We start from the raw sequence: 17,232 nt of genomic DNA, 5'->3' as shown, positions 1-17,232 counted from the left end.
CACAGGGACGCCCCCGGCAGCTCTCCGATCATTGCATGCTTCTTGGCGCCGCCTGCTTTGTATTGCCCAACCCGTGCGAAGTACCGTGGCCGAAGGTGAGCGCGGGGAGGGCGGCTCGCAGGTCTCTCAGGGGAAGGGCACTCTGGAGTGGAGAGGCATGCACCGCCTGTGGGAGCAGTTGTGTCTGTGCAGCTTTCTGCGCAGGGCCAGGTTAGCTGAAAGGCAGAAGCGGGAATTCAAACCAGAGGCGTTAAGTCGGAAATTTCAAGCGCCAGGCAAGTCGATGTGTGTCTCCTGAGCGCACAGCACGCGGAAGGGGCTGGACTCCAGGGGCCTTTCACGGGGCACACCGACCCACTTGCTTTGGTCTCCCCCCTCCCCGCTGAATTTCGGGCAAGTGCTACTGGGCGTAAGCAGCAAAGGGACGGCACCACGCCCCTCTTTGCACTGAAGCCGCAGTGCTGCTTCAGTTCTCGGATGTTCTGCGCCTTAGCTCTTCCAGCCGCCTCTTCTCCCCCTTCGTGTAGTTAAAATGCATCCCTTAACATGCTGGATTTCTTCCCCATTTCAGAAAGAGCGCTCCCCAGTGTGCGCCACACGCGAGGACAGAACATATTCAGAAATATTGCAGGCCTCCCCCCTTCCAACATTTGAACGTGCATTTCTGAATGGGGACCAAGTGCTCCCCACCTTACAGCACGGAGTCGTCCCCCCCCTCCCCCAGCGTACGTCTCAAGCCCCCTTGCTGTGTGTTCGAATGGCAAATCCGGACTCAGGCTGGCTCTACAGCGGGCGAATAGACGGCGATAGCCAGTCACCTCTGAGATGCAGCCCCCCCTTACTGGACAACATTTTCCCTCAACCAAAAGCAGAGTCAGCAATGCAGCCAGTAGGGGGGCGCGCCGTTCCCTTCTCTGCTTGCGCTCTGACAACTTTCTTTCGCCTTCATGAGGAAACAGAATGAAGTGAGTTTGTTTCTGTCCCTATCGCCACTGCCTGCGATGAAGCCTATAACGCTGCTGGGCGCGCTGATTCCATATTCGGCTCAGTCGGGTTACGTTTTCTTTAATAAGCACGGGAGTTGGGATGGTTGGTTGTTTTAGGGCCGCCTAAAAACATAGCACCCGCACAACTGCTTTGTTTTCTACGATAAATATTAAAGTCGTCATAGGAAACGCTAACATTGCGATCAAATCAATACCAGGTCTGAATCATAGGTGACCTTCAATGGCATCGCATCGAGCTCTTGCCCCCTTTCCTCTATCCCGTATACAAAATGCTACCCCCCTCCTCTTTTAAAAACAGGTATTGTTCCTTAAGGGTCCGAATTCACCTGCATCACATCACCACAGTGATTGCCACTGATAACGAGTCCTACCAGTTTGATTGTGGTTTGTATCGGGGCGTAAAACTCTTGTCTAGTCAAGTCAATCAGCAAAGCTTAGTGCGGTAGATGCTCCATATCTATACCAAGGTACGTCTAATGTAGCTGATATAACATTTGTCTGGTCGTGTTTTTCCCCTGAACGGCAACGCCTTTTAGATCTGGTTTAAATGTTAATTTTTTAGACCTCTCAGTAGTTACCGAATATCCATGAATCACTTATTTGTTACTATTAATATATGTCTACAGACGCATGGCTTGAAAAATTCTGCAAAACAAATAGCAATGAAAGTACAATCTAAGAATTCATAAGTGCTTGGAAGAAAGTCATAGTAATAAACTTAAAAGTGCATTGTCGCTGCGCGTTTAAAATACACAATTAACATGTGGTAATGAGAAGAGACAATTCTTACCTGGTCTCTGTCCGATTACAAAAAGTAGACTCATTAAGAGAAAAAGTAAGATGTAAAGGATCTGTTGAACTCTCATTTTGCAGTCACACAAAGTAGGTGCGGTATTGTTTAAAACTAGCAGCAAATCAAACCGTCCTTGAAATGCCTCTGCAGTATCCGTGTCTTTGCTCACATTCTAATGGTAAGCTTCAGAATGAACTGCCAGCTGCATTTTCCAGCAAGGTTAATGATCACATAAGACAAGGTTACTGGTTCTGCAATGTAGTCAGTGACTCCCTCTTTTCTCTCCCCCCTTCCCTTTTATTTTTTTGTCACTCCCCCTTATTTTCCATAAGCAAACAATGAAAGAATGAAAAGTCCATGTAAACAGTAGCTTCTGTCAATATGGGGCAAGGAGCCCTGTGAACAATGGAGCAACATCACTTTAAATTCAACCCAGTCAGGGAGAAATATGTAGAACAAGGCACGGTGTTCCCGCCCTCCATTTGCAACTGTTTAAACTCCGTGTTGCCCATGTTGGTCCCACATGCAGAAAGCAATGGAAATGACAGGAAGTCCCTCCCCCTCCCTTTGTCCCTCCTGAAAGAATTCTGAAGCTCAGAGTTAAGCTCCTCCAAAGCTTCATGGTCCTTCTTGCTGCGCAAATGCTTTATCCCTTCTAAACTAGCTGCAAAGTAGTGTCTATTCAAAGTGAAACTGAAAACTGTTAAACCTAATGTGTGGCTTTTGTACATCAAGTGTTCCTAGAGGCTCAGAATATCCTGCAATGAATATATAAGATTTTTTTGACACTTCTTTTGGTGAAATGGAAAGGGAGAAGCATGGCTTTTTTTTTTTACATGTTATTAATTGTGCTGCAACATTTCTGAATGGGAAAGAGATTAAACAGGTTTTTAGCATTTATAATGAATATATGTTTTATATTCTTTACTAAACTCTGGTGGAAAACTACCTTTAACAAACTGTGCTGAAATAAACTGACGTACAATAAAAGCACAGCTATCAAGAGCTTTAGAGAAAAGGGGCAGTCGTAAGGACTAACCCTGCAAAACCCTTTTTGAGACACATAGTATCTTGGAAATACTGGCATGAGTTAAAATTTGATCAGAGTGATCATTATTCTTTATTCTCATCCTGCTGGGTTTTTGGCATGGAATAAAGACTAATATAATATAAGATGGAAATATGACCGTTACGGAAAATATCCTTTAGAATATATAGAGAGAAACTTTTAACCCATCCTATTAAATTTAACAGAGAATTAAATCCCTATTAAAAATTTCTCTATGATTCTTTAAATTGTCTCCAATTGAATCTACAGCACTTTCCTGTATGAGAAAGGACATTGTTATGGGACTAGTGATTTGATGTGGATAAGGGATGTGTGTGTAAACAACATCGAATCACAAAAATGAAACTTGCAGCTTGACCTAATAATTACTATAGGGTTGAAACTTACTGAGGAAGATGCTAGACTGACAGCACTAGAAAATGAAGTCCTTTGCTGATGGATAGACTCAGAGCTGGTATAGTACAGACATTGTTAACTTCCCCAGATTGCCTTTAAAAGCTAGGGTATGGTATATGTACGCTATAAAAATGATGCCAATAGAAGTGGAATATTTCTGTTGAAATAGCTGCATTGATAGTGGGGATTGTCAGCATTGGTCTGTGGTGTGAGTTTACTCTCCATGCACCAGCCAGTATCTCTCTGTCTTTTAAGTATAGACCAGACCTTAGGAGGTTAGTTAATTTTTCTCTATATATATTCAATTCTTAGCCCTTTAGATTAGACTTTCTAGTAGTAGTAGTAGTAGTATTGATGACAAAAATCCTTAACTGAAATCATAGCCACTTGTGCTAAATGCTGTATAAATCTCTACTGGAAGATACACCTTGCCCAAGAATTTACAATCTAAAAAGACAGAGTTGTGTGAAGAAATGATTTACCTAACATCACACAGCAAATGAGTGGCAAAAACAGGATTAGAAACCAAATCTTCTAAATCCTAGTCTAGTGCTCTATCCAGAGGACCACATTTTTTTGTGGTGGGTATACTGCTCACTAAGAATTAGAATACTGTGTCTGATTCCTTTTCATACAGGCCCCTAAAGGATAATGACTTTGTCAGCACTGACCCGCATTTGATTCAAATCAATAACTTAAGCGAAAAGCGCTTAAATTCCAGGGTGATGGGTACTTGGTAAATACTTAAAGGTAAAAAGAGCATTGCCAGTTTCCCCAGGCTATACAATCCTTTCATGCTACAGAACCTACAAATATTTTGAGCAGAAGTAAAGTACTTAAAAATACAACTGAAATATTTGAGTCCTATAAATAATATACTGCATTCTAAGCTATCTTTAGACTGCATTTTTTGATTGGTATACTACCTAAATTTTACAAAAATTAATTTTACTTATCTGGTCCAAGCCACTCCATAGTGGTGTTATAGAAATTTGTCTTCCTTGACAAGTTCATGCAGTAGAAATTGCTGCCAAACTGATAGTTTGACTATTTATGTGTGGTTCTTTTGAGTTCCAAATCTACCTTTATTTCTCATTTCCAGTGCTTTGAACAGATGTAAACAAACAAAAACATAATGGTGTATTTCTTCTGCCCATCTTTTTTAATTGGCCCACCCAAAAATGAGAGAGAAATGAAAAGTGCGTCAGAGACCTGGAAAGTGTAGGGTACGTGCCTGGCAGATGCTCTGTGCTGGAGGGATGGTTACCTGGATTAATGGTTTTCTAACCTCAACCACCCATGTAGTTGTTGAGAATCAACTGCAGCAAATGGAGGTTGACTTAGTCTTTCATTACCTGTTTAAAAGTTTCAGTGGGGTAGCCATGTTAGTCTGTAACTTATACAAATTGAGTAATCCTGTAGCACCTTGGATACTAACTATATATTGAGAAAACTTAACAAATAGACTAGTAGCACCTTAAAGACTAACACAACATGTAGATGGTGGTATGAGCTTTCGTGGGCAAAACCCACTTCTTCAGATGACAGGAGTATTAGAAGTCCAGATCCAAGAATAAATAAGGGAAGGGGAGAGGGAAAAGGGGAGGCGGGAGGAAAAGAAGAGGGGGGAAAGGAGAAAAAGAAAAGTAGATGGTTCAGATAGTTACAAAAGGCTGATAAGAACAATTAGCACCTCCATTGTTTGGTTGGTAGGTTAAGTCATAGGATGTGGAAGGTAGTGTGTGAGCCAGCTGATGTCCTTGTTCATACCATTTTTGTAACAATTCATCCGAAGAAGTGGGTTGCTCCCACAAAAGCTCAGGATACCATCTACATGTTTTGTTAGTCTTTAAGGTGCTACTAGTCTATTTGTTGTTTTTTTTTTAAAGTTTTTCCTGTTATAGACTAACTCGGGGCTACCCCTCTGACGTTTTTATATATACAGAGAGAGAGAGAGGAGGGAAGGGGAAAAATACCACGAGCTTTCGTGGGCAAAACCTACTTCCTCTGATGAGCAGAGTGGGGAGAAAAAGGGGGGGAACCTTCACTGCACCAGGACCCTGTAATCCCCTGGGCCACGTTGCATGGGAGTGGGGCCTGTGGTGTGGAGGGGATATATTGCCCTGGCCTTGTGCTTTGGGTACTGGGAGGGGGTTGTTCTAGGTCCCAATCCCTGCACCTCCCTTGGGACAGTCATGCTACTATGATGCAAGGGATTCATCTCCAATCTGCTGGAATTTAGCAGAGCTGTGTGGCACTAAACACTGGAACAAGACGACTGTTTTGTGTTTTCACTGCTCTCCATACCCATACTGGCACTCAGAGAATGCTGAAAGAAGTATGAGGAAGTTTGACATGAATGTAGAAGTGTGATAAGTGATGTAGTACCTAGGTGGGTGGGGATGTAGGATATGTAGAGTGAAGTGCTAGGAGCAGAAACCATGGAGATGATAGAAGCAGAGAAGATAGCAATTGGGGAGAAAAGACACATGAGGTGGCGGGACAGACTGGAATTGAGGGGAAAATGGTAGGGAAGGGATAATAGAAAGAGCCACTGTCCATCTTCTTTTCCTAAGGAGAGGATAGGATGGAGTGGAGGAAACAGGGATGAAGTGCGGGAAGAGGAACAGGAGGTAGAAGGGGATAATAGGGAAAGGAGGGAACAGGCGTAGGAGCTAAGAAATTAGGAGCAGAAGGGAACTGGGAGAGGGTGGGTGGACAGGAACACAAAGAGTCTGTAACCACACTAGAGCAGGGGTGGGAAGCCTTTTATGGGTGGGCGGGGGGCTGGATTAACCCACAGAAATATTAGTTGGAGGCCTTCTGATCAGATTTTATCAGTTTACTTAAAATTAGCTTTGTAATTCTCAGCCTGGGAAGTTAAAGACTAAAGACTTTGCAATTGGAATTCAGTTAACAATATTGACGTGGGAGCCAGACCAGAAGTTACCTCACTGACCAGCAGAAGTATTTGGCTCTGCAGGGCTGGCAGGCATGAACATTAGAGGCTACACCAGTGTTTCTTCAACTATGTTCCGAGGAACACTGGTGTTCTGTGGAAAAACTTGCAGGTGTACTGTGACCTCTTCTTTGTTTTTGTCCTTTTTTTGTCTGACAACAATTTTTTTTTTTTAAAGAAAATTTTCCTAGGTGTTCCACATACAAAAAAAATTGTTTGGTGTTTTGTGGCCTCAAAAAGATTAAGAAACACTGGGCTACACATATTCAACCAAATAGTTAGCTCTGATGCAAAGTGTTCTTCAGAAAAGTCTCTGAATAAGGAGGTGCCTGTTGGACATAGCAAGAGACAGGGCATGTGAATTGTGCAAGAAGAGAACAAAAATGCAGTGGACCTTTCTGTGGATGGCTGCTTTGTGATGTTTGAGAGGCAATGTCAGCAAAAGAAGTCTGAACAGATGAGATTTTAAAATGGTGCTTGGATGTAAAAAGTGTGTGTGTGGTTTCTTCACCCAGCTCAAAGGGATTATTTTTGCTTGGTTTTATGCCAATTGAAATATGATATGCGGGCACAAGGCTATTTCACCAAGAAAACCGGGCCAAAATACATATTCCTGAAATAATCTGTAAAACTACAGTGGAATTTGAGTTCTAGGGACCTTGTCTATGGTATTTCTTAAAGACATGGTTTTGAAATCGCTTGGGCCTCATCTACAGTGTGGACTGCACCAGCCCCAACTGCTCTCACAGTGAGCGCCTTGCTCCTCTGCTCTCCATGGTAGCGTGCACCGCCCAAGCAACTGGAGCCAGTGCAGTCCCAGAACCCCAGCCCCTCCCCCGTGCACAGGAAGGCAACATGGGAATAAAGTCCCCAGCGCGCAACAGACCGGCATTTTAGGTACTGCAGCGGATGTTGGGGGGGCAGCAGGGAGAGCAGCCTGCATACTTCCAGGACCTGGCGTGCAGCTGCAGAACTCCCCCCCCCCCCCCCCCCCCCAGCCCTGCTGGAAGCCCATGCTACCTCTATAGTCCTGGGGGTAGCATCAGCGTGACATTAATCTTGGGGGTGGAGGGCAGCGGGATGGGGAAGGGCAAAGTCTCGCGATCGATGGGTTGGTGACCACGGTCCTAAAATATACTTAGAGCCCTGAGTACATTGTACCTAAAAGAACCATGTGTTGGATGCTGTGTACTAATATAAGTTTTACTCCTAAACATTCACTTGGCTGCTATTCTTTCAGAATTAGGAAGTAATAGAAATTAAGGGCCAGCTTTCTATGGGCCTAGTGAGGGTTTGTCACCCGCTTGGCCCAGGTCTTGCTCCCATGTGATCCCTTGGTAGCTTAAGTTGACCATAACCAAAGAGAATAAGGGGAAAAATTCTCCCCTGCTCCCTTCTTCTTTTGATTTTCTTAGCTTTGTGTATTCAAAAGCATTTTATATAAAGTCATTTTCACATTTTGGTCAGCTGAACTTCATATTATATGAACTAGCATCATGACATCATGCTAGGGTGCTCCTCTGGGAAACGTTCACTTTCACACTGTACTCCAGGTCTTCAAAGTAACAACAGTGATAAAGCTGAAAATGAAGATGCAGTAGAAGAGTAGCAGTTAAAGAGATTACTCTGTTCTGGGGTGAAACCTGTGGGTTTTCCTTTTCTTATAGACCACTAAGATACCAGTGTAGGTGGATACAACCTGCATACAGTACACTTCCTGTAGTGGTGAATCGTAAACTCTTTGTAGCAGGAACTGTCTTTTTGTTCAGTGTTTGTACAGTATCTGTCTCGGGGTGGGTAGATAATTTTTTCAAAAATTTCTGAAGTGGCCTGGGCCTCAACCGGAAGGGAGGCCAATCAGGGCCTGGGGACGGGAGAGCATGTGAAGTTTCCTCAGCTCTGTCCCCGCCCTGCATGGCACTTAAAACCACCATGCACTCCTGTCAGGGCGGGAGGAGGCTTCGTGCATTCCCCTGTCCCCAGGCCAATCAGGAACTGGGGGTGGGGGAGCGCGTGAAGTCTTCTTCTGCCCTGTCAGAAGAGCACGGCGCTTCTAAGTGCTGTGTGCGCCTCACAGGGTGGGGCTAGGGCAGAGGAAACTTCTTTTGCTCCCCCACCCCCAGTACCTGATTGGCCTGGAGGTGTGGGGAGTGTGCACAGTTTCCTTCACTCTGCCAGGAGCATGCAGTGCTAATTAGCCTGGGGGCAAGCAAGTGGCAGGGCCTCCACAGGCCGGATCCACCCGCTTGGTGGGCTGTATCCAGCCTGTGGAGGCCCTTTTGCTGACCCCCAGGTCTATTCTCCCTGGTCAGGAGATAGCCCAGGTCTATCTCCTGACCAGGGCTTTTGGGCACTACTGCAATACAAGTAATACAAAGAGGAAAGGAAACCCTGGTGAACCACTGTCTTTCCAGTCTGTCACTTTTGTTTGTGCAGAACTGATATTTTTGTCTTTATTAACTATAAGGTCTCCAATGTAGACATTAGAATTTCTTAGGTTAATTGTGAATGCACCTGTCTACTGAGTTGTATGAATGCTCTTTTCCCTCCTTGCCTTTTTTTTCTTTAAAAAAAAAAGAAGAAAAAAAGACAGATACATTGAGCCTTATTCATTTGTGATGACAGGTTCCTGTAAAGTTTTCAGAAAATCTCTTTTACATATTGGCTTGAAGAAAACAAAATAAAACAACAAAAAACCCTAAAGAACATTTAAAAACTACTCCTCTCTCACCTGAAGAATGACCAACCATTTGTTTCTGCAATAATCACTGCTCTCATTGGATAGGAATCTGAAATCTATTTCTCAGAAGGCAATAGTCATATTTTTGTTAGGGTTTTCATATTAAACAGGCATGTATGTAACTTGGAAATAGTAATATTCCAGAAAAAAAAATGCTAAGCTGCTGTGGCAATGGTAGTTTTGGATCTGATCTTCCTTTACTTGTTAATCTTCAAATGTGCAGCTATCCTATGGCGCACACCTTAGGTCTTGAAAGGGAATGTCTTTAAACAATTGATGATTATATTGTAGTAAAATTTGTCTTGAGTTATCACCCAAGGGAATGGCAAAAAAACCTTTGCCTTTTCAAGGTAGTCTTGAGTATACCTTGTGTGACTACATAGTAATTATTTTTAAAATGTATTTCTTTAAAAAGTTTTGAGCAGGATTTGTAAACCTGTTATGCAACTATCAGAAATAACACAATCGTAATTTCAACAATGACTACAAAATAACTATTTTTAATAAATCTACATTAAATCAATGGTCTTCTACAGATTTCAGTTACTTTTCTAAATTGCACCTCCTACGTTCCTAAATTAAAAGAAAATGTTAAGACACAAGGTGAGCAAGGTAGTATTTTTTTTTTTTATTGGACCAACTTCTTTCCAATAAAATATTTCCTCATCCACCTTGTCTCTAATATCCTGGAACCAGCATGGCTACAACAACATTCAATAGCTTCTATTTAACTCATCTTTTGTTTCTTCTGGATGTGGTCAGATAAAACTTTCAGTGGGGGAAGGATGTTCCTAGTGAATTATTTGTGTAGACAGGAAGGGACTAAAGAGGAGAGTAGTTACCTGAGAGAATTTCAAATGACTGTCTTGGGTTCTTTGCTTGTTTACAGTTCTGACTTTGGAGACAAATTTGGTTTGCAGATTTAATTTAAACCATTGAGTATTGCTGAAAATCATCAGGAATATTTTTGTCATAAGGCAATACTATAGTAATGCATAGACATTTAGTTTTCCTACTGAGTCAAACATGGTGTATTCATATTAATGTTTTGATCAAGGATTTAAATCTCTAAGTCTGTCAATCAATTTAAAATATTAAACTTTTCAAAGTCCTGCAAACTGTTGCCACCTCTGTATCAAGGTGCTGCATGCATTTTACATATGAATCTTCTCACCCCTCTCCCGTTTACTAGAGCATTTACTGATGGTTTCCTTTAACCTTCTTTTCCTGACAGAAAGTGGATTGAATCTTTGTCTTTAGTACCCTAGAATCAACTGCTGAACATCTCCCTTTTTTTTTTTGTTTTGTTTTGTTTCATTCATTCATTTAGCTGCAATGGACAAGAAGGTTAGTCATTCTACTGCTGACACAGCAGGACAAGAGAACATTGCAAAGGCGGATGGAAGGTGTATATTTTTCACTTCGGTGACCTCTTTTCCCACTGAAAAGCAGAAGTTTCTATTCTTCAAAAAGTATAAAGAAAGGAGGATCCAGATTTAGACTGAAATAAAATAAACATCTAAGGGAGGAGGCACTGGCTAAAACTGCAGTTAGAACATAACATGAGAACATAAGAATGGCCATACTGGGTCAGACCAAAGGTCCATCTAGCCCAGTATCCTGTCTTCCAACAGTGGCCAATGCCAGGTGCCCCAGAGAGTTAACAGAAATAGGCAGAAGTGGCCCGAGGCTGGCTGCAGCAGCTGGCGCCCTAGGCGGAAGGTGCGATGGGCGCCCCCGCCTATTCAGCTGTCACTGGCCGTGACATAATCACAGGGTGCCATCATCGGGCGTCCGGGCCAGCGGCGCCCTAGGCAACTGCTAAGTCTGCCTAGGCTCATGGGCCGCCCCTGGAACTAGGTAATCATCAAGTGATCCCTCTCGTGTCATACGTTTCCAACCCCTGACAAACAGAGGCTAGGGACATCATTCCTACCCATGGTTGCACAGGGAACGCTGCAACACTTAATTTTAACCTGATTACGACTAAACTAGGCTCGCTCTGACTAATATGCTGTTAAATGTCCCTGGAGTCAGAAGTGAGGAACGCCTGATAAATCCATATCTATCACTGGTGATTCCTTTTTCCGATAACAAAGCGGCAGACACCAAATTTAGGGCCAAACCATATATTGTCAGAATTGTTCAAAAGCAGCATACGCAGAAAATGACAAACAGAAGTATGAACCCACCCTAACCTTAGAAGAAAGAAGACAGAAAATCCCTCAAACAAAAGGAAATATACGTTACAAATGGTTGATATACAGCCATTGCTCACGACTTGCAACACTGCAGCTAGTGTCAAGCCTTAGCAGAGGATCGGTGAGGAGATCCCTTGAAAACTGGTATCCAGGCCTTTCCGACACAGGACACTCTAGGAATCCTTGACCTCTTGGAATGCAGCTTTCCAGTTGATCCAGAGACGAATGACTCTTCAGTATGTTCACTTAATCCAAAATGGTGGTGGCGATATAATACAAGTGTCCAACTGCCACTATCCCTGGCCTCCGATCCCCAAAGATGGGACTTCTCCACATGCAGGTGGCCCACAGGATAACTATACAGCTGCACCCACACTACTACATTAATGATGATGATAAGAATCAAGCAATCTCACTCACTCATACATACATAGGCACAGACAGAGTAGACGAATGAACAACTCACTCACAACAAGTGAACCAAGCGAACCTGAACTGAATTGAACAGAGAAGTTTTATTAACATTTGGGTGGGAAAAAGTCCATGTGTTGGGTGCATATCTTTGTGACACGTGCAGAGATTCAGAGGCTGGCGTACAGCTATGATGGGCTATGTGCAACCTTCGGGTGGTGTGCATTTTCTAGGGGGCTATGTGCACAATGTCTGAGCGGGGTGCAAAGCTGAGGAATGAGTGCAACACTGGCTTTGGTGGGAAATCTCCCCTCTCTGCTTCTTATGGTCACACAAAATGGAACCCATCAGAGACTCCATTTCATAATCTCCCTGACTATAACTCTCATAAATGTACCCAGTGTAACACCATTCTGGCTAATAAGTATTAATGGATTTATCTAGTTCTTTTTTTTGAACACTCTAAAAGTCCTGGTCTTCACAATATCCTCTGGCAAGAAGGTTCCACAGGTTGACTGTGCTCTGCATGAAGAAAAACTTTTTTGTTTGTTTTAAACCTGCTACTTACTAATTTCATTTGGTCATTGCTAGTTCTTATGTTATAGGAACAAGTAAATAACTTTTCCTTATTCACTTTCTCCACACCTGTCAAGATTTTATAGACCTCTATGATATCCCCCCCCTTAGTTTCCCCTTTTCTAAGCTGAAAAGTCCTAATCTTTTTAATCTCTTTTCCTATAGCACCTATTCCAAACTCTTGTCTAGTAAAGCATTTAATTCGTTAAAAATTACTGAGTTCTGTTTACTCTGTTCTGTGCGTGGGGTTAAGCTATGTCTACGCTACAGCCTATGCGGCAAAACGTATGTCTCTCAGTGAGGTGAACATTCCATCTTCTGCACAAGTTGGCCGACAGTTTCACTGGGCCTGGAGACGGGGCGGGGGTGGTTCTGTGCTCCCAGAAAGGGTGGGGCCTTAAGTGGAAGGGGCAGGGGCAGCCAGCCCACCACGTGTCCTATACCGCAGTGGCCCTTCCCCAGCCCTCAGAGCTGGTGAGAGCATGCCAGCAACTATTCCAACAGTCGGGGGTTCTGGCCACTGCCACTGCTGCTTTAATGATAGTGGCTGAGAGCTCTGTGCCCTTTTGAATCACTAAACCCTGGGACAACAGTCCCCTTTGCCCCTCCCCTGTCAACAGGCTTGCCACTGAATAGGGTTGTCAGGTGTCAGGTTTTGAACCGGACAGTCCAGTATTTGAGGATTCTGTCTCGGGGGAAAAAAATTAAGAAAATACCGGACATATAAAATGTCTGCTATTTTCTAATTAGTTTAGTTTTATTAGAAGTGTCAGTACCTAGTTGCAGCTCACGCTGCGTGAGCATGTCTACCAGCCAGGCAGTATGCAAGTACAGGAGCAGAGGTGGGGCGGGGCAGGAGGGAATCCCCGGGGCTGGACTCGCTTGTGTTTCGCTGGGACCGTGTGCAGGATGGGCAGCACCCCGAGATCTGCGTGTGCAGCTCCCGGCTGGCCAATTCTCTCTCCCTGCTCTTCCCCCCCACCCCCGCCGGCCAGCCCCGCTTTCCCTGACCCCCTCCGGGCCAGCCCTGCTTCCTGTTGGCCGGTCCCTGCCCCCTCCCCATCTCCCCTGTCCAGCTCCGCTCTCCCTGACCTGCTCCTGGCTAGCTCTGCTTCCCGCTGGCTGGTTCTCTCCCCCCCCCCGATCTTCCCCGGCCAGCTCCTCTCCCCCTGACCGTCTCCCGGCCAGACCTGCTTCCTGCCAGCCGGTCCCCCCCCCCCCCCAATCTCTCCCAGCCAACCCCGCTAGCCCTGCTTCCTGCCAGCCGGTTTCTCTCTCCCCACCCCCCACATCCTCCTGGCCAGCTCCGCTTCCCTCCTGGCCAGTGTCCCTCGTCCCTCCCATCTGAGATCAAGTGTGTCCAGTATTATTTTGAAGCCACCTGGTAACCTTACCCCTGAATGATATAAGTTACATCACCGTAAGTTCTTGTCAGCACAGTGCTGTCTTAACAGGAGAAGTTCTGCTGCTCAGAGGTCTTTTTGCCAACAGGAGAGCTCTCTCCTAGGGGCAATAGAGTGTCTTCACCAAAAGTGCTGCAGCAGTACAGCTGTAGCAGTAGGCTATTGAGTGCAAACAGATTCTTAGAACTTACTGAACTCTGAGGCACTGAGCTCCCTTCATGTTTATGAGAAACGAGCCAATCAGGAGTCCTACTCTAATCAAACTCCACTGAGTTTTAGTACTACTGGGAATCCATGATAGCTGCTTCCAGTGACAGACAAAACAAGATGCTGCTAAAATGTCATGGTGATGGGCACAATATAAGAGTCTGAATAGTAGGCTTTCACATCTTTTAGGTGTGTTTCCTTCAGAGGTGAGAGGTGGCAGGAAGCTCTGGCAAGGTAGAGATCCTTTCTGGAAGGGAAAGGGTGGAATTTCTATTGCTGCTGCTCATGCTGTATCTGTTCTATTGATGAAGAACACTCTCAAAGACCATAAAAATCAATGGGAGTCTTTCTGTTGGCTGCAAAGAATTTTGTATCTTGCTTGAAGAGAGGACTTCAGTCTCCATGCGAGACAAAGTTTTTGTTTGTTTGTTTTTTAAAAAAGAACATTAAAAAATAAACACATACATGAATAAAAATCTAATACACTGGGGACTGTGTGCGTGTCTGGGGGGCAGTAGAAGGGGTTATATAAGGTTACACTACAAAATTTGAGAGCATTAGGAAACATGGTTACATATTTCTTCACATCTGTATTGAAACAGTTGAATTTGGCAGTTACCCAGTGTTCCGTTTGGTTTTTGTGGCTAGTACATACTCTTATATTGCAGATTTCTAGTAAATAGCTAATTGTGTGGCCTGAGAGCCTGAGAAATTTTATCTTCTAGAGTCCCACTTTTTTTTTTTAAAGGAATGCTTTGCAAATGAGATGCAGTCCCTTCCCCCTTTCATTTTGTCTACATTTGTGACTTCTGAATATTTTGAGACATAAAAGAATGTTTGGTATCAGCATAACAAGGAAGATAATTCTGATGTACAATCAAGCCAGTAATCTGCTGGCTTGATTACTTTTTAAAAAAAATTATTCTATTAGGTAGGAAAAGTTTCTGAACAGATGTGTATACCATTCATACACAAAATCCTTACTATCATTTTTGGACATGTCTTCATAAAGGAAATGCACTTTCTGTACAGAATAGGAATATTTTGATATAAGTGCTGTGTAGATGCTCCCAATTTTGAAATAAGCTACGCAATTAACATAGCTCAATTTGCATAGCTTATTTTGAGTTAAGCCCTGCTGTGTAGATGCACCCTTATACATGTGCTCAACTTTGCCCAGTATAGCAAATCAAGCACATGTAGGAGGAAACTCACAATCTATTGGCCTGGTTTTACTTTCTTATTTTATAGCCTTCCAACATGTGAATAGTCTGATTACTCACTTGTTAATATAAATAAAGCCACTTGTATTCTTGATCTTTTCTGGACTGCATTTTAGATGAGGTTAGCAAGTATACTGGAAGAAGTATATCCCAGCAAACAAATGAATTAAGGAATCCTTCAAACTGATTGAATTTGGGATCGAGGCTAATTCTACTTTTCAAATCAACTTTTTTTAATTATTATCCATCTTCAAATATATTTAATACTCTGTGGACTGATCATGCATAGTCAAAATTCAAGCTGAGCTTCTCAGTTGTGATTAGTCATTTAAGTCAGATAACGTGGTTTTTGTTAATTGAGTAAATACACAAACACTTCAACTGCAAATACTAAAATTCAGTTTGAAATTTGTTTTGCATTAACATTTGTATTGGTAAATATGGATTGTATCTGCTTTTGTCAAATATTTGTACAACAGTTCAAGATTATTTCATTTTTAAAAATTCAAGCACATATTAATAGAAAATATATTTGCATTAGGCCTCAACTCTAAGTAAGAACATATGAATTTTATTTGTTTCAAGCTATGGAATAAGAGCAAGTTCTTAGAACAGCTTTCCAATTTATTAGCATGATTCCAAATCAATTTTAATTGTAGTGGCCACCTCTATTTGAGGTTGCACAAGTAGTTTGTCTTTATATTCCTGTTTTCATTGGGTCTTAACTTTCTGACAGTATTGCCTCTCAGGGTGCATCTACACTGCACCGTAGGTCGAAATAAGTTATGCAATTTGATCTATGCAAATTGTGTATCTTATTTCAATGTTATTTTAAAATAGCTTATTTCAAATTTGGTGGTGTACACAGCATTTATTTTGAAATAAATCGCTATTCTGAAACATCCCTTATTCCTTGTGAAATGAGGTTTACAGGAACATTGGAATAGTGAGCCTGTTCTATTTCTAAATAATGGGCATGCTCAAAAGATGCGGAACAGTTATCCTGAAAATAGCACTGCAGTATAGACGTAGCCAGAGAATTAGGCTGTGTCTACATTGGCACCCCTTTCCGGAAAAGGGATGCTAATGAGACCAGTCGGAATTGCAAATTCCGCAGAGGATTTAAATATCCCCTGCGGCATTTGCATGAACATGGCTGCTGCTTTTTTCCAGCTCGGGGTTTTGCCGGAGAAAAGCGCCAGTTTAGATGGGATCTTGCGGAAAATAAAGCCTTGAAAGTAGGAATAAGGGATCTTCCGAAAAAGGGCTTATTTTCCGCAAGATCCCGTCTAGACTGGCGCTTTTCTCCGGCAAAACCCCGAGCCAGAAAAAAGCGGTAGCCATGTTCATGCAAATGCTGTGGGGGGTATTTAAATACCCCGTGGAATTTGCAATTCCGACTGGTCTCATTAGCATCCCTTTTCCGGAAAGGGGTGCCAATGTAGACACAGCCTTACTGTCTAGGTTTGGTTTCTATCAGCAGATAAATTTGTTTATTTAAGAAATCATAAATGGGAGTGAAACAGTGGAGGGATGTTTTTTCAAAACAAAGCAAAAAAATCCATCTATCTTGTGACTGTTTTCTGAAGAGCATAAAGTTGAAGCCTACTACAGAAATAGACCTAATTGAAACGTGCTCTTGACTGTTTGTTTGGAAATTTAGTTTTCATTTGGCTAAGTTTTGAGCCATTTAAATTTGTGTGCTATGCATAGTATACTATGTCAAGTATTTTTTCTGTTTCCTGTTGTTTGCATTGTGTGTGTGTGCTGCTAACCTTGTAAGGCAAACAACTGTGAGGTGGAGTTGCACAGGTGCAATTGAGGGCATAATTTGGAGACATTTGGGGATGCATCAGTGTAGATAAGAGTATACTGTAGTAGTCGTCTGGTACCTTTTCTAGAGGAACATTTTCTTACTTGTGCACCCTCCACCACAGTGCTATAATAGTGCACTGTGAAGTGTGAGACTGTTAAACTATCTGTACTATGGGGAAATGGTCTTATGAAAAATCAGTGCTTGCTTTTTTTAAATCCAAATTCAAGAGACTTGTGGTGTTATCAGAATTTTTAAAATTTTAAAACAGCCAATTAGCCACAAATGTAAATGAGCAAAAATGTAATCAAATAGTTACTTTAGATTTATTAGAATTTCAATATTTGGTTGAAATAAATTATTCATAACCTTGCTAAATTATTGCAACTATTACACATTAACCAGTGGTGTCATAAGGGCTAGGTAAATGTTTG

General features: G+C 42.7%; 2 protein-coding genes across 2 annotated transcripts in view; one reads left to right on the top strand and one right to left on the bottom strand.

Moving 5' to 3' along the window:
• The first annotated feature begins 49 nt into the window (after positions 1-49).
• Positions 50-17,232, top strand: part of MARCHF1 (membrane associated ring-CH-type finger 1) — a 711,901-nt gene continuing 694,718 nt past the window's right edge. Inside the window, exon 1 of the mRNA XM_075930152.1 lies at positions 50-1,474. The gene's annotated coding sequence lies outside the window, so the exon portion shown is untranslated. The remainder of the gene's footprint in view (positions 1,475-17,232) is intronic.
• APELA (apelin receptor early endogenous ligand) lies at positions 85-2,005 on the bottom strand. Its single transcript, XM_014574989.3, has 2 exons — positions 1,798-2,005; positions 85-215 (listed from the first exon to the last, which is right to left on the bottom strand). The coding sequence occupies exons 1-2, from the start codon at positions 1,871-1,873 to the stop codon at positions 127-129; spliced, it is 165 nt and encodes a 54-aa protein (XP_014430475.1). The 5' UTR covers positions 1,874-2,005; the 3' UTR covers positions 85-126.

This window comes from Pelodiscus sinensis, chromosome 5, assembly GCF_049634645.1.
Source record: "Pelodiscus sinensis isolate JC-2024 chromosome 5, ASM4963464v1, whole genome shotgun sequence".
Lineage (NCBI taxonomy): Eukaryota > Metazoa > Chordata > Testudines > Trionychidae > Pelodiscus > Pelodiscus sinensis.
This window is presented reverse-complemented; position numbering and strand designations above follow the sequence as displayed.